The sequence below is a fragment of the Bufo gargarizans genome, chromosome 4, assembly GCF_014858855.1.
Source record: "Bufo gargarizans isolate SCDJY-AF-19 chromosome 4, ASM1485885v1, whole genome shotgun sequence".
NCBI classification, from domain to species: Eukaryota; Metazoa; Chordata; class Amphibia; order Anura; family Bufonidae; genus Bufo; species Bufo gargarizans.
In genome coordinates, this window is record NC_058083.1 from 152246385 (window position 1) to 152268360 (window position 21976).

The 21976-nt window shown below is 40.5% G+C and overlaps 1 protein-coding gene across 1 annotated transcript in view; it reads left to right on the forward strand.

Annotated features, from left to right (window-relative positions):
• LOC122936110 (vomeronasal type-2 receptor 1-like) overlaps positions 1 to 14470 on the forward strand; it is a 103830-nt gene extending 89360 nt beyond the window's left edge. Inside the window, exons 5-6 of the mRNA XM_044292128.1 lie at positions 982 to 1105; positions 13473 to 14470. Coding sequence (XP_044148063.1) covers positions 982 to 1105; positions 13473 to 14470 — 1122 coding nt within the window. The remainder of the gene's footprint in view (positions 1 to 981; positions 1106 to 13472) is intronic.
• Positions 14471 to 21976: the final 7506 nt, after the last annotated feature.

Consider the following 21976-nt stretch of genomic DNA (forward strand, 5'->3'; position numbering starts at 1 on the left):
CCCAAGCTGAAATCTTGCACCAGGGCCCATGAGCCTTTAGCTACACCTCTGGCTACAGCGCTCACAGGAGCGCCACTACCTTCTAAAACAGCTGATTGGCGGGGGTCCCAGGTGTTGGACCCCAACAGATCAGCTACGGATTACCTATACAGAGGAGCTGTGTGAATCATACTTTCACTTTGTGCTAACCCATATCTCAAAATTACTAAAAGGTTAAAAACACTTATTTAAGACACATTCTTATCAGTAAGATAAGAATTGAGCTATAATGATTGTTTAGGAGGTCAGAGATCATGGATAAGGGATCAGCTGAGCTGCCTGACGGAAGAAGGTGAAAAGATCCGGCTTCTAAAGAATATCAGCCCTGTACAGAGACAAGGGATTCACATTTTAATAAAGACCAATTGAAAAAAATGATTTTAGCCCAAAATAAGTAAAATGCAATCCTAAAAAAATTCCCCCGAAGGTGTAAATAGCCTTTAAAACATAAGAAAAACTATTTTAGTGTGGTAAATATACTGACCCAGAGAATGAAGATAACAGGTCAGTTTTACTGTATAGATAACGCCATAAAAACAAAACCTGTAAAATTGTTATGAAATTGCATTTTTTTTTCAAATTCCACTCTATTTGGAATTTTTTCCAGCTCCCACTACATCGTATGCAATATTAAATGGTGACATTAGAAATTACAACTTGTCCCACAACAAACAAGCCCTTATATGGCTACATAAATAGAAAAATAGAAACATTACGGCTCTACAAAGGCAGGGAATGAAATGTAAAAAATCCTCTGGGACTTAAGGGGTTACCGTAATATCTATTTACATCTGAAGTTTTGATATATCTACATAACAGTAAACTGTTACATAATCTAATACCAATTAAACATAATACAGCTGAAATATAAAATGGCATAATTTCTAATATTAATAACATTTATTATTTATTTTAATTATATGTTTTTCATCTTTACTCTAGTCTCCAGTATCGGTTTGCAGTAACAGCTGTATTCCAGGTACAAGAAAAGGCATTAGGCAAGGAGAACCAGTGTGCTGCTTCGACTGTATTTCATGTGCAGATGGAGAAATTACCAATGAAACTGGTAAAATAATTTTTTAAATGTTATGTGTATTACTGTTAAAAATAGAAGGGTTTTCTCATAACTAGTGTTGGGCGCGAATATTTGAATATCGGCACTTTGAGAATTTGTGAAGATTTAGAATATAGTGCTATATATTCATATTCACAAATATTCTAGATTTTTTTTCATCTTAACCCATGATCCCTCCCTGCTTCTTGCTTGTGGGCCAATGAGAAGGCTGCAATGTCTTAGCAACATCCCTAGCAACCAATAGGAAAGTTGCCTACCCCTTACTATATAAGAACCTCCCCAGCAGCCATTTTCTGTAGTTTTTTGCAGTTCTGAGAGAGAGAGAGCAGTGTCATTACATTAGATAGTTAGTTAGCTTATACACATATATATATATATATATATATATTACAGATAGTTAGTGGGAGATAGTCAGTGTAGGTTATATCCTGATATAGTGTAGCTGGTTCCAGTGCAGGGTGTTAGGTAGTGCGATAGGTTCTGCTGTCCATACATAAATGCTACAGACATAGTGCTGTGATGTCACAACAATACTTAGTGCACCAATCAGTAATAAGTAGTCAGACCTGATAAAATGTGAAGTTGCATGTATTGCGCCAAAATATTCAAATCATTAGTGTTGATTTTGCAATCACAAATATATTGGAGCACTCTATCTGCATATAAAGCTATTGTAATGTTCTGCCGTGCCAACCATTTCCTCCAGTCTCAGGAAACTTCTAGCAGCTTGAAAAATGTAGCAAAAGTGACCCACGCCTGTATTGCACGCGTAATATGCACATATTACTTTGCCGATTTTCGCAATCAAGAAAATAATGGCGAATTCTTGAATTCGTGAATTTATGATGAATATTCGCCCAAATATTTGCTAAATATCGTGAATTCGAATATTGCCCCTGCCGCTCATCACTACTCATAACTCTGGGGAAAACTGCTGCCAGCTTGACATTGTAGTACAGTGAAGCCTCTTTGAGATCAGTACCCAAAATAATTGCATAAAAATCGTGTTTTAGAGAGGTGGTCCTCTCAAAGAACATGACCAGTATGCATAGTATATAGTGGAACTGATAAGCTGATTATAATTTTTTTTTTTTCATAGATGGGGTCCTTTAAAAAGGCTTATGGTGGTCATATATACACTGTAGATGCTTGAGTCCACCAAAGTGGAATCTTACTGTAAATATTAGTTCTTTGATATGACTTAGGCTACTTTCACACTTGCGTTCAGAGCGGATCCGTCTGGGGTCTGCACAGACGGATCCGCTCATATAATGCAGACGATGGGATCCGTTCAGAACGGATCCGTCTGCATTATATTTTAGAAAAAAATCTAAGTGTGAAAGTAGCTCAGACGGATCCGTCCAGACTTTTCATTGAAAGTCAATGGGGGACGGATCCGTTTGAAAATTGAGCCATATTGTGTAAACTTCAAACGGATCCCTCCCCATTGACTTACATTGTAAGTCTGGACGGATCCGTTTGCCTCCGCACGGCCAGGCGGACACCCGAACGCTGCAAGCAGCATTCAGGTGTCCGCCTGCTGAGCGGAGCGGAGGCCAAACTCTGCCAGACTGATGCATTCTGAGCGGATCCGCATCCACTCAGAATGCATTAGGGCAGTACAGATGCGTTCGGGGCCGCTTGTGAGAGCCTTCAAACGGAACTCACAAGCGGAGCCCCGAACGCTAGTGTGAAAGTAGCCTTAAAGAATGGGATTCTGAAAGGGCAATCCCACTCAAAGACCTCCATATGTGTTAAAACTGCATATGAACAGGGTTATCGCCAGGAACACAGTCCACAATCTAGGCATCAGTTATTACATCAGTTTTGTGGAAATCTTCAGATAATTTTGTCTAAACACAATATTGCTTAGACTAAAGATGAACAATTTTTTTTAAAATTTGATTTGGATGCTTTGCTGAATTTCCCCAAGAAATTTGCTTCGTTCCAAATTCATTTGTCATGAAGAGTGTTAAATCAACAATATCCTGGCCTGGAGGGAGAGCGTATCTTGGTGTACATCACTGTGCATTGCAGCAACATGCATGGCTAGTCCTTTCTGGTAGTGAAAAAGTTACTGTGCGTCAGTATGACAGGCAGGTTTTATACAATGGATAAGTAAGTTGGAGGGCACTCAAATGTCTAGGCACACATATGAATGGATAAGTTGCATATAATAATAAATTATTTATTTAGAAATAAAAATATAGATATGTATACCACAACAGGTATATGCGAGTGGTTCCAGATGGATGGCGTCAAGGTATTCTGATAACGTATACCTCAATACGCAATGTATCTCCTATAGAATAAAATGCAATATTCTGGTATATAGTAATAGATACTAGTACAGGTGATCAGTTTGTCTAGTATGTCTCTAGAATATACGTCAAAGTGCACAGTGTGTGGTTCTGTATACACAATTGGCACTGACGTACGTATCCGGATATCCAATAAAAATATTGATAATAAAATCAGATTATGTCAGATAGTAATAAAGTCCCTTGCTATGTCCAGATAAATTAAGTCAGCTGTGTGTGGAAGCTGGAACAGTCTTACCCCATTTGTGGTGTGTCCCGAGAGGTGACTATCGGCGTTGTATGCTGACGGTGGTCCGGTCCTGGGGAATGTTGGTGTGCACGTGTCTTGCAGCTTGCTCGGCGTCTCTGGTTGCGTCCCACGTGGTGCAGAAGATGGAGTCCCACGTAACTCAAGGCGTATCTGCGTCACTGGGGTCAGCTGACTAAGACACCTGGAGTGAGTGGCTGCTATCGTAACTCACAAGTTCAGCGAGGCACAGGTAAGCCCTTACCCGTGCCTGTGCCGCGAGCCGGTCTGAAACAAATGCGGTCACCAAGAGCAGGCAATTACGAGAACAGCCGCCAGGGGCCTTCATTGGGCTGTTCTCGGAACTGCCTGCTACCGGTGACCGCATCTGTTTCAGACCGGCTCTCTGCACAGGCACAGATAAGGGCTTACCTGTGCCTCGCCAGACTTGTGAGAAAAGATGGCAGCCCGCATGTGTTCACGGGCAAACAATGCGAACTGGCCATCACCTGTCAGCAATAAGTTTGTGTTGACGTCACTGTTTTTCCCTTCTTCTGCTCCATCAGAAGAACAACCCCCCCAAAAAATGGATCCTGTCTATTGAGCATCTTCACAAGGTCAGTATTTGGTCAGTAATTGATCAGTATTGGTAAGGCAAAAACAGGAATGGGTCCAAAACAGAGATGAAATGTGATGGAAATATTTGCATGTCTTCTGTGATTTGGACCTAAAATACCATGTGATCGGAGCTTTACAGATGCTCCAAAGACAAGATCCACAGTGTTTTCCATTTTTCGGTTCTTCTGACACATAAGAAGGATAAAATAAACAGTGATGTCAACAAGGCCAAAGAGGGACACTAGTAGCCCCAGAACAGAGTGGCAACAACATGAGGAGTCAACATAGTGGCTCAGTCACAAAGTGGTGAGGGTGGCAACAGAATGAGGAATCAACATAGTGGCTCAGTCACAGAGTGGGGAAGGGGATGGCAATAGCAATGGCAGTAGCAGAGTAGCAGCACAAAATGGTGGTAGTAGTAGAAGATGGCTGCAGAGGCAACAGGTGTGTAGCATCAGGCGGGTGGCAGCATCAGAATAGTGGCTGAAGCACATGGCCAGAAGTAACAGGCCATATTTCACAATGTTCTGCTGTGGCAGCACACTGCAGTCAAAACATTACTGTCAGAATCATCTAGTATGATACATCAGGCACCAGTGTGTGGAAATCCTGGCTGATCCATGCCTGATTCATCTTTATAAAGGTTAATCCCTCTACATTTTGTGTTGAAAGGCAAGTTTGTGGTAACTATGTCTCCCGCTGCACTAAAAACCGCTCTGATGTCACACTACTGGCCAGGCAGGAAAGCTTTCCCAGGGAAAATCAGCCAGTTACAACCACAATTCTAGTTTGACTGACCAGTAGTCTAAGGGGTCTTGAACCTGGGGTGACAGGGTGCAGTCCAAGTATGCAAACACCTGCTGTTCAGATTCTGCTCCATGCCCTGCTGCTGGCTGGTTTCTTTAGTTGGAGGGTGAAGAAATGTGCTCATTAGAGACTCTAGACCTGCTGACGGAGCTACTGCTGCTCCTTAACCCAATCACTTCCAGCAGTCATGGCAGTGGAGCGTGAATGCAGAGGGTACACCCCTCCCGTCAGACCTTTGTGAGGATGGGCGATGGTGCACATAAGCAGCCGCATAGTGCACCTGTCTTTGTTTTTGTTATGTTATTTTGATTGCTTATCACATCCACACAATTGCTATCCTGTGTAGGATGTCCATTGTGGTACTTGTGGTCTGCTGCAGGCATCCTCCATTGTATGCATTTTTGCTGGGGATTGCCATTAGCAACGGACCACAAGTGCAGGATCTGCCCCCCCAGTATAGATGCACCACTGCATATGGGGTTGAGCACTTCCTGCTTTTTAATACCACACCAATTTGTAGTAAGTACAGTGTTCTTGCAACAAATGAGAATTTCCTCACGCTTCATAGTAACGAATCGCAATTTTTCCTAAAAATGGCAGCTACACGTGTGAGGACTGAGGACATGGGGCAAGGAACTCTGGGAAGGCAGTATCACCCAGATTGACATGCATGCATGCAGCCAATCAGCAGCCAGGAAGCCAAGTGATGTCACAGCCCTATAAATACGGCAGCCATTTTAGATTCTGCCATTTTCCAGCGTTCTGAGTGCAGAGACAGATGTGAGAAGGCGCTAGGGACAGCAATAGGAAAAACCTCATTGCGAACAAAGAAACTGAAAAAATGATTTATAAGTGCAGGAAATGGATAGGGAGTAGTATTGATCGAGCATGCTTGGCCGAACACCAGTTCGGCTCGAGCATCTCGAAGCTCGGCACATGGCGGTGTTTGGCTGAATACCGCATGTGCTCGAACGCTATGCTCGAGTCTCCTCCCCGCATGTTTGTTGCCTGCTACGCAGCCAATAAATGTGCAGGTAGGTACTGCCTGCCCTTCACTGTAATGCCGTAGCCATGTTGGTTACTTGCATTACAGTGATTGGCTAGCCGGAACACACATGTTTGGCTCAGTGTTAGTCAGGGAGAGCTGTGCTGAAGAAGGGAAAGATAGTGTACAGAGGGAAATTTATATATTTTTTAAGTTGAAAAACTTGAAACTGTGCCTACTGCCAGAGCACAAGAAAAATAATCATCCACGATACCTAGCTTCATGTCCCAGTTTGCAGGGCGGTGTGCAGGAAAACGCCCTCCAAATCAGACTAGTGATACCAGGTGGTCAGTTGGCTTGCAGCAGATAATGCTTCCAGTCGGTTAAGCACCACCCTGTTTTCCACCAAGTCCAGTCTCAGTAGCCAAGAGTCTGGTCAATACAATCCTCACCCGGATCCTCCTTCCTCCCACCATGGAGAGTCTTGCCAAACAAGTGAACCCACAATCGAATATTCCAAAGAGATCCTTTCAGCGCCATTCCTTCATTTGGGCCTCTCGAGAAGCCCGCAGGAAATCTTGTGCCCTGATTCCCAAACGCTTCAGCATCCATAATCACAAGAAGATGACGTTGGGGAACGGCAATTAGTGTTTCACGAGGTGGATGATGATGATGAGACACAGTTGCCAATAAGTCAACGGCAATTAGTGTCTCAAGAGGTTGATGATGAGGATGAGACACAGTTGTCAATAACTTAGGTTGTTGTTAGGTCAACAAGTCAGGAGGATGAGCAGAGTGAGGAAGTGGAAGAGGAGGTGGTGGACGATGAAGTCACTGACCCAACCTGGGAAGGTGGCAAGTTGAGCAAAGACAACAGTACAGAGGGGGAGGGATCCGCAGCACTGCAACAGGCTGTAAGAGGCAGTGGGGTGGCAAAAGGGAGAAGGCAGGCAACACCAAACAGCCCCGCAACTGTTCCCTAGACCACACCCTTGCAGAAATCTCCCTTGCCAAGGGGTAGGTGTTCCCCTGTCTGGCGCTTTTTGAGGAAAGTGCAGACGAAAAAAGAATTGTAATTTGCAACCTATGCCATACAAAAATGAGAAGGGGCGTGAACACTAGGAAACTCACCACCACCAGCATGATCCACCACATGGCATCAAAGCACCGTAATAGGTGGGCCGAAAGTCTGGATTCACAATCTGTGTCTGTGGGTCACACCACTGCCTCTTCTCTCTGTGTTACGTGCTGGCCAATCCCCTGTCGAAGGCGCAGCACCATCAGCGACCACATCCGGCAGTGTGTTATTGTAAACAAAAGAGCCCTTGCCCTCCGTGATCAAGCGCAGGGCAAAGGAGCGCATGGGAGCATGAGATGTTCCGATGCTAACATCAAGGGTTCTGCCTGGGTCAAATTATGGGTATGTCCGGGTTCTGAACCCCGACAACCCCTTTAAATAACCAAATATATTTACCCATTCCTCTAACGTAACCATTGGGCGATCAATTCCCTAAGCCTTGACATCCTTATTAAATAGTGCCTTAACTAACAATTTATATAATTGGGAAATCTTGCCCTTCTGACCTAGACTCCCTATCACATACTTCAAAGGTGAAGAAGTGTCTATCTCCAACAGTGAATTTTTTTTTACACTAGAAAGTGCTGAACGTATCTGAAAATACCTGATCCAGCTTAAATTACCTAAATTCCCCATTTGTGCTAAACAGGAGAAAGGGAGTATCTCTCCACTCTTCACCACCTGTGAAACATGCAAAATATAACTTTTTTGCCAAAACCCATCCCTAGCTAATTTATCGAAATCCTGTAAAAAAATTGTGCCAAAAAGGAATGCACAGAAGAGATTCCTTTATCCCAACCATCTTCTAATAGTGGTCCAAGATCTAGAAAATAGCTTTCCCGCTTTCCAGTAACTCTGTACTCTTGTTCAACATTGATTAATCGCCCAGATTCCAACAGAGTAAACATGTTATCATATGGAGATTGCTTTACCAAAGTCTTAAAGAGACCACTTTGCTCCCATTCACAGTATAACCATAAGTGCCCAGCTATAAAATAGCCCTTGAAGTAGGGAAGATTTAACCCTCCCTGCTCCAACGGCTTATAGACATAGTCCAATTTTAACTTCACTCGCTTTTTCCCCCCAAAGTAAATCGTTAATCATCCTCTCAAGGAGTTTGAAAAACGTATCCTCGATCCAAATTGGGGAATTCCTGAGAATATAGAGAAGTTGGGGTAAAATTACCATCTTAACCAAAAATATTTTGTCAGCTCTAGATAGGAGTAGTCAAAGCCATATCGTAACTTTTTATCTCAATTTACTTATCAATGGAATCAAGATAAGCTGGGTTAAATCCTCGATCCTAGGTGATATCATCATGCCCAGATATTCAAAAGAATCAACAACTTTTAACATCATCAAAGACCCCTTGCTTAGAAACTCAAGACTATCCAATAACATAAGGGTAGTTTTTGACCAGTTAATATCTAAGCCAGAGACTTCCCCCAAAAATTTTACTGTACAAATAATTCTTGGGAGGGTTGTATTAGTATGTATATATAAAATATATAAAAGTATATAAAAAATAACATATCATCCGCATATAAAAAAATCCGATCCTCTCGTCCCAATACTCCAAACCCCTCAATCCTTGTATCTTGCCTAACACTAAGTGCCAAAGGCTCAATATAGATGTCAAACAATAATGGAGAAAGTGGACCTCTAGTCAACATAAAACTCTAGGTCAGACTGCCATTAAGATTCAGTCTCACAATAGGGGACTTATACAAAAGCCTAACCATACTTATAAACCTCGTACCGAATCCCACCCTTCCCAACACCTTCCATAGGAATTTCCACTCCACCCTATCGAACACCTTAAAGGCATCCAATGACAGGATGGAGCGGGAACTCCCCCTGGAGGACTGTATGTTCGCAAAGAGTCAATGAAGGTTATGATGAGTACCTTTATTAGGCATAAACCAATTCTAATCGGGATGTATAATAAAATAACTCTGGAGAGCCTTGTGGCCAATATCCTTGATAGGAGCTTAACATCTGTATTCAGAAGCGATATTAGTCTATATGACCCCATATCTAAGGGATCTTTCCCCTTTTTCAGTGTTAATATAATTACCGCTTCTGTCATTGACTCGGGTAGGCTACCATCCTCCAATGACTCAGCAATTAGCATCAGAAGACGCAGAAAAATTACCTCACGGTACTTGTGATAAAACTCGTATGGAAAGCCATCTGATCCAGGGGAGGAGTTTCACGATCATGCCTTTATTGCGGCCTCTAACTCCTGGAGTGAAAATTCTACTTCAAGGGATTCGATCTGTATTTCAGTAAGAACCGGGAAAGTGATGGAGTCCAAATAGGTATCCATCATTTCATCCGAAATATTATTACTAGTTTTATATATTTCCAAAAAGTGTTTTTAAAAAAGCTCCCTTTATTTTCTCCTGCTTTTCAGTAATTAAAACCTTGGCTGAGTGAATGCTGACTATTTCATTTTTTGGGTTCTGATTAGATATCACCTTAACCAGGAAGTACAGTGCTTTAAGCACCAAAAATAGTAGGCCACACAGACCCAATTAATTAGCTGAATAATTATTATACCGTATTTTTCGCCCTATTAGACGCACCGGCCCATAAGACGCACCTAGATTTTAGATGAGAACAATAAGAAAAAAATATTTTCCATTACACCTTAGGTCAGACCAGCAATCAGACCGCCAATGTTAATCAGACCACAGCTTGCAGCCCCAATCAGACCCCCAATGTCAATCAGACCTCAGATCAGACCCCCAATGCCTCAGATCAACCCCCCAACCTTCAACCATCTATCACCCCCCATATGTCAGCCATCAGCCCCCAGCGCAAATAAAATAAAATAAACTCACTTACCTCTCCTGCTCCTGGACGCCACCACTCCTCACCATTGCGATCCTCTTCATCCTGCTGTCGGCTGTGTTTCGCGGTGCACAGTGTGAGGTCACAGAGCGCCCTCATGCTGTGCGCAGCCCTGCACAGCCGATAGCCGAGGACCAGGAAGTGGTGTGTACAGAGCCTTCCCAGTCATTCGGTACTAATGAAGCACTTCCATAATGGAAGCGCTTCATTAGTATTTGCCCCATAGGACGCAGGGGCACACTGGGGGGAAAAAGTGTTTTTCCAACAATAAAATAGGTAGGTCTCACAAACCAATTAGCCGGCTGAATAACTATTATATATCCCTGTGACTGTGGCAAGTACAGTGTTTTTTCAATCCAAAAAATAGGTAGGTCTCACTGACCCAATTAACTGGTTAATAACTATTATGTATCCCTGTGACGGTGACAAGTACAGTGTTTTAAACACCATAAATAGGTAGGTCACACTGACCCAAATAACCGGCTGAATAACTATTATATATCTCTGTGACAGTGGCAAGTAAAGGCTTTTTCACCCCCCCAAAAAAAGGTAGGTCTCACTGACCCAATTAACTGGTTAATAACTATTATGTATCCCTGTGACGGTGACAAGTACAGTGTTTTAAACACCATAAATAGGTAGGTCACACTGACCCAAATAACCGGCTGAATAACTATTATATATCTCTGTGACAGTGGCAAGTAAAGGCTTTTTCACCCCCCAAAAAATAGGTAGGTCTCACTGACCCATTTAACAGGTTGTTTTATTATTATATTTCCCTGTAACAGTGGCAAGTAAAGGTTTTTTCCCAAAAAAAATAGGTATGTCGCACTCACACAATTAACAGACTGATTTACTATTATATTTCCTTGACCCTGGTGCAAATGAGTAGGATTGCAACTAAAAAAATGCCAACACGTCACCCAGGGACGTAGCTAAAAGCTCATGGGTCCTGGTGCAGGAGTTCAGCTTGGGCCCCCCGTCTCTCAGTGCTTGTTGGCAAGGGACAGGGGAGCACATAGCCTTCCTGCTGCCTGAGGTAAACATGCCAAATTCTTAACCTAACCCCCTCCCTCCAGCCAGAGGTGTTACATGACCAGCATGCACTTTCTATAATACCGGTGTCTTATGTGGCACAAGGGTCTTTGGGCCCCCTCAGGCTCCTGGGCCTGGTAGCGACTGCTACCTCTGCACCCCCTATAGCTACGCCCCTGACGTCACCGTCGGTCACCTGCACACTTTTAAAATATAATAAAGGCCTAACACTCTCTCTGCCTGCAGCAGCGTCTTGTCCCTACACTAGTCAGAACAGAATTGCGGCGCCCCATGTAATCCAGCATTTATGCATGCATGGTCACATGGTGCTCCGGCAATCACAGCCACTCCAATTAGAATGCTCACTACACTCCTTAAAAAATTGCTTGAGGAGTGCAGTTTCCAAAATGGGGTCTTATTGGAGGTTTCCACTGTAGAGGTACCCCAGGAACCCCTCAAATGTGACATGGAACCTAAAAACCGTTCCAAATCTTCTAAAAACATACAAAACTCCTTCCTTTCTGTGCCCATACAGCAGTTTATGACTACATATGGGGTGTTACAGTATTCAGGAGAAAATGAGTAACAAGTTGTGTGGTGATTTTCTCCTGGTACCCCTTGTGAAAATAAAAAAATTGAGTCTCAAGTGACATTTTATTGTAAAAAAAAATAATTTTTCATTTTTATAGCCAACTTTTCTAAATTATATGAAACACCTGTTAGGTCAAAGTGCTGTCTATATCACTAGAAAAATTTAATCCCCAAAATGGAGTTACTTTTTGTGGAGTTTAGACTGTAGGGGTATCTCAGGATCTCTTCAAATGTAACATAGTCCCAAATCCATTCCAGCAAGACCTGCCCTTAAAAAAACATATAGCCCCCCTTACCTTCTGAACCCTGCTGTGTGCCCATGCAGCACCTTACTAACACATATGGGGTGTTGCCGTATTCAGGAAAAAATGAGTAACAAATTTTATGGTGCATTTTCTCCTTTTACCCCTTGTAAAAATGAAAGATTTGGGCCTTTTTCATCAATTTTGCTGCCAATTTTTTCTAAATATTATGAAATGCCTGAAGTGCTCACTATAACCCTTGAAAAATTCCTTGGGAGGGGTGTTGTTTCAAAAATAGGGTTGCTTTTTTGGAGGTTTACAATGTAGGGGTATTTCAGTTTTTTTTTCAAAGCAACGTGGCACCCAAAAACCTTTCGAGCTAAATCTGCTATGCAAAATCCATATAGTGCTTCTTTACTTCTAAACCCATAAAGCAGTATATGAGCACATATGTGGCGTTTCTGTAAACTTCAGTATCAGGGTAAAAAATATTGAGGTTTGTTTTGTGTTAACCCTTGCTATGTCACAGGAAAAATGGATTATAATAAAAAAAATCTGCAAAAATTGAAAATCTGCAAAAATATATATTTTTTAATTTTACCTTCATTTTGTTTTATTTTTTGGGGTACACCTAAAATTTTAACAAAATTTATAAAAATCGGGTCATTTATGGGTGGTTTCTATTATGTAAGCCCTTCAATGTCAGTTCACAACTCAATTGGCCCTTTAAAAAGCTGGTTTTGGAAACTTTCTTGAAAATTTGAAAAATTGCTTCTAAAATTTGAAGCCTTCTAACCTCCTATAAAATACAATGTACAAAATGATGTCAGCATTAATTAGACATATGGTAAATGTTAATTAGTAGTGTTGATCGAGCACCAAAGTGTTTTTAGTCATAATATAAATATATAATATATTACAATATATATAAATATATTATGGCTAAAACATTAGTAGTAGCCTCTAACATATTATGCATTCATATATATCAGAAGTATGATTATATATATATATATATATATATATATATATATATATACATTTATTTTGTGCCATACATTTTTTACAATTACTGAATAAATATAAAAAATATATATCTAATTTAACCTCTATTTCTTAAAAAGTTTGCAATGGTATTTTAACTCACAGCTTCTGCATCTCAGCCCAGAACTTTAACCACTACACTTATATAGCTGCATAGCATGGCGCAAAAAAAAAAAAAAAAAATAGGAGACTTCTACTGTATAGGTCTCAGTACAGTAGAAGTCTCATATTATTTTTTTATTAAAATAACTAGCTATGCAGCTATTATAGCTGAGTGGTTAAGTGCCTTGCCTCTAATGCGGAAGGCTGTGAGTTTGAATCCCAGCAGAAACTTTTCTGTAATACAGGCTAAATTAGATTTCACTGTACAGAGATCTTCTGCATAGAAATAGAGGCTAAATTAGATTTAAATACACTGACTTCGATGAACTGGTGTTCGGCCGAGCATCCTCACGCAACACTATTAATTAGTAACTATTTTATGAGGTATCTGTCTTAAAAGAGGAGAAATTTACATCCTGAAGAGGTTAACTCATTGCTTTTACTGTTTTTCAGATGCAAGAGAATGCATATCATGTCCAGCGGATTTCTGGTCTAATGCATACAGGAATGAGTGTGTACTGAAAGAAGTGGAATTCCTTGCTACCGATGAAGCTTTGGGAATAACATTGATATTTCTTGCTGTGTTTGGTGCTTCTCTGGTTATTGCCTTCACCATTATCTACATCATGTATAGAGAAACTGCCTTGGTAAAGGCAAATAACCGCAGCTTGAGCTTTCTTATTCAAGTCTCACTGGTTTGTACTTTTATGACTTCAATACTTTTTGTGGGAAAACCTGAGGAGTGGTCATGTATGGCCCGTCAAACTACTGTAGCCTTAGGGTTTTCTTTGTGTCTTTCCTGCATACTTGGCAAAACTATTGTTTTGATGTTAGCAAAGAGAGCTGCCAAATCAAAAATGGCTGAAAAGACTAGTCAGATAAACTTTAAGCCTTTATATCAAATAATTGTTGCCATTACTGGCTTAACAATCGAAGTTGGGATATGTACAGCTTACCTAATTCTGATACCTCCATGGGTTTACAAAAACATGGAGTCCCAAAATATCAAGATAATTCTTGAGTGTAATGAAGGTTCCATTGAATTCTTATGCTCCATGTTTGGGTTTGATGTCTTCCTTGCTATTCTTTGCTTTATAACTGCTTTTGTAGCTCGAAAGCTCCCAGACAATTTTAATGAGGCAAAATTTATCACATTTGGCATGTTGGTCTTCTTCATTGTTTGGATATCCTTTGTTCCAGCTTATTTGAGCACAAGAGGAAAATTCAAAGTAGCTGTTGAAATTTTTGCTATTTTAGCATCAAGTTTTGGTTTACTTGGTTGCATTTATGTCCCTAAAGGATATATAATTCTAATAAAACCAGAGAGAAACACTGAAGAAATTGTTGGTGGCAAAGCTGCCACTAATGACAAAAGTGCTCCAGCAACGTCAGCCTCTATTACTAGTGAGATAAATAATACCACAGTATCCACTGTAGTGCTCGATGATTAATTGTATTTTAAAGAAGCACCCCAGGAACAACGTTCATCTTTTCTTTTCTGTTGGTTGTAATGTCTATCCGGTAAATAGTTGCTGATCGCTTCCTTCCTTAATAATCAGCCTCCATTTGGTTTCCTCAGTTATACCATGTGAGCATAGTTTGACTCTCTAAATCAAGCAGCCTCTTCACTGTGGGCCTGATGTCAGTTTCTCTATGCATGCCTATGAGATGCTCAATGGGTATCTTATAAAATTAATTACGAAGCTATTCATTGAATGGACCTTACAAATGCAGGAAAAGATAACAAAACATTGTCTTGGTTTTGAGGATACATAAATATCTCTTTAACAATGAAACCAAAATAAATAAAAATCTTGGCAAAAACTATAATTGGATTCAAAAGACGGGACAAATAAAATATTTATATTTTTTTCTCTCATTTGGATCTAATAAAGAAGAAAAAAGTGAGTGGCAACCCAGCTGCAAATGCTGTATGTGAACCTGACCTAACTCTTATGGGAAAGTTAAGTTTTCAGAAATGTACCTACTTTCTTTTTTTCGTTTCTTAAAGATAAAGCGTAAGCATATATATTTTAAAGAACAAAAACAAAGTAAATATAAAAATGTCGAGCACATACAGTATGTCTGATGTGGAGTTTGTTTAACAAATTTCTGAGATCATTCATATAACAAAATATGAACTGTCTGCATCATTTTAGTATCTGTAAGGTGGTTGTATAGTTGAGCACAGACTATAAATTGGCTTGTGCAGAAAGGTAGCTAGAATATAACATAAATTAGGAATTTTCTCAGTTGCAGCCATGTTTTTGAGACACTTATTTTTTTTATTTCTAATGTCAGAATGAGCACAGTTGACACAGTATGAAGTATGATGCATTATATATCCTTCCTTCAAATTAAACACAGACCTATTCATTGTTACTTTATACCAGTAACCTTAAATATTTTATAATCATGAAAGGCATCCAGTCCCTTCTTAAGCAGTTTCAGTGAATCAACCATGACAAATTCTTGTAGCAACCATATTGCAGTGCTGTGATGGATGACTTGACTAACAATATATAATTTGATGGGGTTGTCTGGTGTTCAACAACTATTATTAAACAGAGTCTGTCATTTATTTTACTCATGTAAAAGTGTTAAAATCATACAGTAGGTTGCATACACAGTTCACAAATGGTACCCTTTATTGCCTTGTCTGCTGCTCTGGAATCATTGTCCTCTGCTACTGAAATCCTGTTCCTGCGCACATCACTGATGTGCCCGGACATGTGCTGCACAATACCAACTGTGGGCAGCAGCATCAATGAAGGGATTGTGCATGGGCCAGTACGGCATTTAAGGCAGGCATAGTTATTTCAGGCGCAGAGGACAGTGAAGTTAAGAGGATACTATGCTGGCTTGTAGCCAGACAAGTATTTCTGAGTAGCGCCTGGGGGCCCAGACACTTGCAGCAATAGACAACTTCACTGGGCACTTGTGTGAGATTGAGAAACAGCTTTCATTGTTTGAACACTGTTTGTGTGTGGATTAAGTTAAATGATCAGGACTGATATTCTGCTTTTTGGCCACAAGATGCCGCTGTTTCTTAAACACAGCTAATAGACTGCAGATATTTGTATATTCCAAAGAGGTGGAGTTTTGAGAACTTGCTAGAAGAAGCAGCATCCATCTTAGAAGCTAGCTGAAACTGAGGAGCTGTGTGTGAACAGAGAATTTGATGGATCCAGGAGTGAGATGACCCCTCAGTGACCACAGCTGCAGCTGAGTGAATTTGTTCATTGTCCAAAACCCAGATCCTGTCCAGAGGAAGGCAGATCGCTGCCAGGAACACTGATGAGAGCAGAGGAACAAAGCTATATACACTGCGGTACATGCTTCTTGGAGAGACATTTGTGCTGTTCAGAGTCACCAGAGGATGCAAAGCAGACCCGGGTCGGTAACATCGTGCACGCACCTCAATGCAGTGTTGCCGCCTAGAGACTGAGACCAGGCCTGTAGTTAGTTAGTTAGGGTCTCGGCTTTGTGTCAGGCCTAATGTGTTGCTACTGGCACTACAAGGACTCCATTACTTAAAGGGGCATTGCACATTTGAGAGCTGATAAACACCCCCCACGAACTCAATCCAGTTCAGCGTTTTGCTCAGGAGCAATATTCAGGCACGTGCTACCGAACTAGTCATGGGAGGGGGAATACTATAGACCACGGTAAGATTGTAAACTGTTGCGTTGCACCGCAGGCTAGCCTGTACTAAGCACCCAAACAATTGTTTGTGTTTGCTTTAGGGTAATAATAGGTACGGCGAGGCAGTTTTAGTTGTGCCCACCAGTAGGTAAATTACCTCCAAATTTTTGCTGCCATCCATCAGAGGGTGCCGTGCTGTGCAACACAGGGGTCTCAGCCTTTGGGCTGGGTGTATGTAAATGTATTTATGTTCCCAGCATTTGTGGTTGTGTTTATTTATTACCACGTGTTAGTAAAATTCTGTTTTGGCAAAAGCTGGTGTTGGAGTTTCTTTCCTCGTTTGTGACTTCGCTGTATCCTGGGGAGCCATCCCTGGTACACTGCTTACACTTGCAAGCTCATGTGAATATGGCCTCAAAGTTCATTTTTGGACCATCAGAGCAGCAGACAAGGCAATAAAAGGTACCATTTGTGAACTATGTTTGCGACCTACAGTGTGATTTGAGCAGTTTTACATGAGTAAAATAGATGACAGACGCTATTACCTAAAGGGAAGATTAGTTATAAGTAATATTTCTCACTGTGGAGGCCCAAACTTGTTTATTGACAAATCGCTGCTTTCAATGAAAACTGTATAATGCTTATTTTACCCAGTTGTGGTGCGTAACAGTTTACCACTTGCTGTCAGGTTCCTCCACCGATTACAACTGATTGCTGGGTGTAATAATAGCAGAACACCCTGTGATCTGCTTATATTCAGGAAATGCTTTTAACAAAAACAGATTATCCAATCTGGGCATTATGGTTCTTTTACTGGATTGCCTAAAAGATTTTGTACCTTCATAAAATCCCTATAGTATACATAAATTAAAATATAATCGAAAAAATTGAAGGCAATGTCCGGGTTCATCTTTAGGGCATTACGGTTTTCCAATTTGTCCGTAAATTTTTTTGTCTGTCCTTGATTTTGGATAAGTTGTCCAGAAAAAAGAAAAATTCTGCCTAGCAGTGTAAAAAATATAAACAACCAGCCCTTGCCCTGCGCATTCCAGTGCAGTGCAAAGGGAGAGCATCGGAGCATAAAATGCTCTGATGCTCATGTCAGAGGGGCCTAGGGGTGAACATGGGTATATGTCCGGGTTCAGACAACCCCTTTAATTTAATTTATTTCAGTAATTCAAAAAGTGAAACTCATATATTATATAGATTCATTACACACAGAGTGATCTATTTCAACCGTTTATTTCTTTCAATGTAGATGATTATGGCTTAAAGCTAATGAAAGCTCAAAATTCAGCATCTCAGAAAATTAAAATATTATATAAGACCAATTAAAAAATGATTTAATACAGAAATGTTGGCCTACTGAAAAGTATGTACAGTATATGCACTTAATACTTGGTAGGGGCTTCTTTGAATTACTGCATGGAGGCGATCAGCCTGTGGCACTGCTGAGGTTTTATCAAAGCCCAAGTTGATAGTGTCCTTCAGCTCGTCTGCATTGTTGGGACTACTATCTCTTATCTTCCTCTTGACAAGTTTAGGTCAGGTGAGTTTGCTGGCCAATCAACTACAGTGATACCTGGTTATTAAACCAGGTATGGGTACTTTTGGCAGTTTGGGCAGGTACCATGTCCTGTTGAAAAATGAAATCAGCATCTCCATAAAGCTTATCAGCAGAGGGAAGCAGGAAGTGCTCTAAAATTTCCTGGTTGACGGCTGCGCTGACTTTGGACTTGATATAATACAGTTGACCAACATCAGCAGATAAAATGGCTCCCCAAACCATCACTGACTATGGAAACTTCACACTGGACCTCAAGCAACTTCGACTGTGTGCCTCTCCACTCTTCCTTCAGTCTCTAGGACCTTGATTTTCAAATGAACTGCAAAATTTACTTTCATCTCAAAATAGGACTTTGGAGCACTGAGCAACAGTCCGATCCTATTTCCCCTTGACCCAGATATGACACTTCTGATGTTGTCTCTGGGTCATGAGTGGCTTGACACAGGGAATGTCCTGGATATGCCTGTCTGTGGTGGCTCTTGAAGCACTAACTCCAACCGCAGTCCACTCCTTAAAAAATCTCCCCAAAATTCTTGAGAGCTTTTTCTTAACTTTCAAGGCTGTGGTAATCACTATTGCGTGTATACCTTTTTTTTAGCACACTTTTTCCTTCCACTGAGCTTTACATTAATATGCCTGGATACAGCACTCTGTGAACAGCCAGCTTCTTTAGCAATAACCTTTTGAGGCTTACCCTTCTTGTGGAGGGTGGCAGTGACTGTCTTCTGGGCAACGGTCAAGTCAGCAGTTTCCCCTATGATTATGTACCCTACTGAACCAGACTGAGGGACCATTTGAATGCTTAGGAAACCTTTGCAGGTGTTTTGTGTTAAGTAGCTTATTTGAATATGATACCGTCCGTAAGACTACAATATAGATTTCTAATTTTATGAGTTACTGACTTTTGGGTTTTCATTAGCTGTAAGCCATAATCATCCACATTAAGATATAAACACCTGAAATCACTCTGTGTGTGTAATGGATCGATATAATATATGAGTTTCACTTTTTGAATTGAATTACCAAAATCTATAAACTTTTCGATATTCTAATTTATTGAGAAGCAGCACCTGTATATCATAAAATATATTAGTGGCATTAAACATGCATGTAAAATTTATTTTCCTTCTGACAAATAAATGTAATAATAAATGAATGTTTGATTTCTTAATTTCCTCTCAGAGAGATTAAATTTTACTACCTACCAGAAAGTATGGTTATTGGCATACAAATTTTACTTTACTTCTGGAAAACCATTCAGTTGTATGTGATGATTTCCTTTGCTGCACATCTTTCTAGAAATACATTTTATGACATGGAAAGGGGCTAAGAGAGAATATGGCCTTTGTGAGATTCGTAAAATAAATGTAAAATACAGAGTGTGGTTGTGATTAATTTTGATCCAAAAGTCAAATAAAGTACAGAATTTTGGAAAAAGTGTAAGCTTCTGTTTTTTGGTCATCCTAGAGAACCACACATTTTAAATGTTTGATGTTTTTTATGTGACTATCCAAATCAAATATTCCAGTTTTCACACGAACTATTGGAATTGACATACACTGACATGGCCTTTTTCAGCTGCTTTGCAGCTTTGTTTTTAGATTTCCTCTGTAGACTAGGACGGATTCAGCAGAGATTTTAGTTTTGGGGGGCATGGACAGAAAGTGGGGTTTTCTTTATTTATTCCCACAAGGCTCTAAATTCAGAAACTGACTTCTGGACCACACATACGCTGCTTCAGTTGGAAAGTGGAGACTTATCTCCCTACACAATTTTTGTGGTGTTAAAACATTGCAAACCTTGTGTTGGCGGTTTTGTATGCCTCCCTTGCCACTTTCCAAAAGGGAACATAATGAGGGTGGGGAGGGGGCTGGACCAGCGTGCCCACCACATTTAACTTAATTTACGCCAGTTTCCCAATGTAAATGAAGACAGAAATTTCAGATTTTCCTGGCTGCTTGTGCAGGAAAATATGGATGCTAATAAGGACACGAGGCGAGCATTATGTGTAACTTTCTTTATACTGAACTGCAGCAGCTAAAGACAAAACAATAGTAATCACGAAAAAACTTGACTAGGTACAACCTAGAATGCTGTATATGCAATAACCAATGAGGGCAGAGTACAGGTAATATCAGGTCCACAGGTGCAAACTCCGCCCACTTTCATTAGCAAACAGATATATAACATCCAATGGAGAAGTCTCTATGAATAATCGCTGAAATCAGGAACAGCAGAGATAACATCAGAAACTTGTAGTGAACAAGTAGGGTAACAACAGGAAACAGTTCTTGTAGATAGAGGTAAAGCTGATAGGGTTGAAGATAGAATAAATCCAGAAGGTGGGGAGTCATTCATCGAGGTATCTGAGGGAAGAACAGCCGATGTGGGGGTATCTATTTGTTACTGGAAGGCTAAAAGATAAGAACAGAAAATATAGGGATGGGTTAACATGATCGCCTCGTGTCCTTATAAACATTGATATTTTTCTGCACAAGCAGCTAGGAAAATCTCAAATTTTATATCAGGACACGAGGCATCTCATTATGTGAGTTTAAAGCTCAACATCATAAACATAAGATAATAAACTCATTATACATTTTTTAACATCTATACTAGAGACATGGATATGTGAGGGTCAGGTCTGAAATAGAATGTCCGCTTTGAGAAGGTCGGTTAAAAAAAACACCAGATAATCAGATTATATGAGTTTGGTAGAAACCGCTCCTCGAGTTGAATGGGCTCCAAATGAGGAAACGTCGATGCCAGCTAGGGTCATTGTTTGTCTCACCCATCTAGCTAGAGTGGGGGGAAGAAACAGGCAAATGTGGTTTGCAGTAAGATATAAGAAGTTGGGAAGAAGATGGAGAATGAAGGGATTTAGTCTTAGTTTCGTATGATCGAAGGCAACGCACCACACATAATTTTTCATTCTGAGGAAAAGTAGGGTAAAAGACCAAGTGTAGATTACTTTTTGTTTGTCTGAAGATTGTAAAATGGACACCTTGAGGTGAGTATGATCTATGAGATATGTCCAAGGCTCTGATATCTGACACCCTTTTGATGGATATTAGGCATAATAAAACGGTAAGTTTAAAGGATAAATGTTTTAAGGACAGACGATTGTTGTCATCCAAAGATGAAAGTAATTCTAGTAGAGAGTTGACATCCCAAGTAGACTGGTATTTGAGAAGGGGAGGTCTTTGAAAACAGATACCCTTAAGTAGCTTACAAACTAGAGGGTGTTTCCCAATAGGGATAGATTGGATAGGGACATGGAAAGCAGTTTTTTTTTACAAGAAAGAGGTTGCTGAGAAAGCTGGATGAGTGTAGAGGAACTTGGATTATAGCTTTCTTGGAACATAGTTACCTGATTTCTAGATCTATTAGTGATTGATCTTCTGAGCAAAAATGAGTGGGATGGGGAAGGCTCCACTGGATTGGAGGTGACACAAAGTCTATGTGGAAACCTAAAACAGTCTTTAGAATCCAACAATTTGAAGAAATTGCAGTCCAATTTTGAAAAAAAAAATGTAGTAATCTGCCTCCTAATGATATTTGGGAAAAATAAGGAGGAATTTGACTTACCAGAAGAAGCTCTTGGTCTGGAGAATCCTGGTTGTCCTCTGGCACGGCACGGTCTTCCCCGCTAGGGAAAAAAACGGGGTAGGTTGGACAACTGTTGCAGTAAAGGACTGTCTGTCTGACTGAAAGGAGCCTCGATGTTGTGATCTTTGATAAGCCT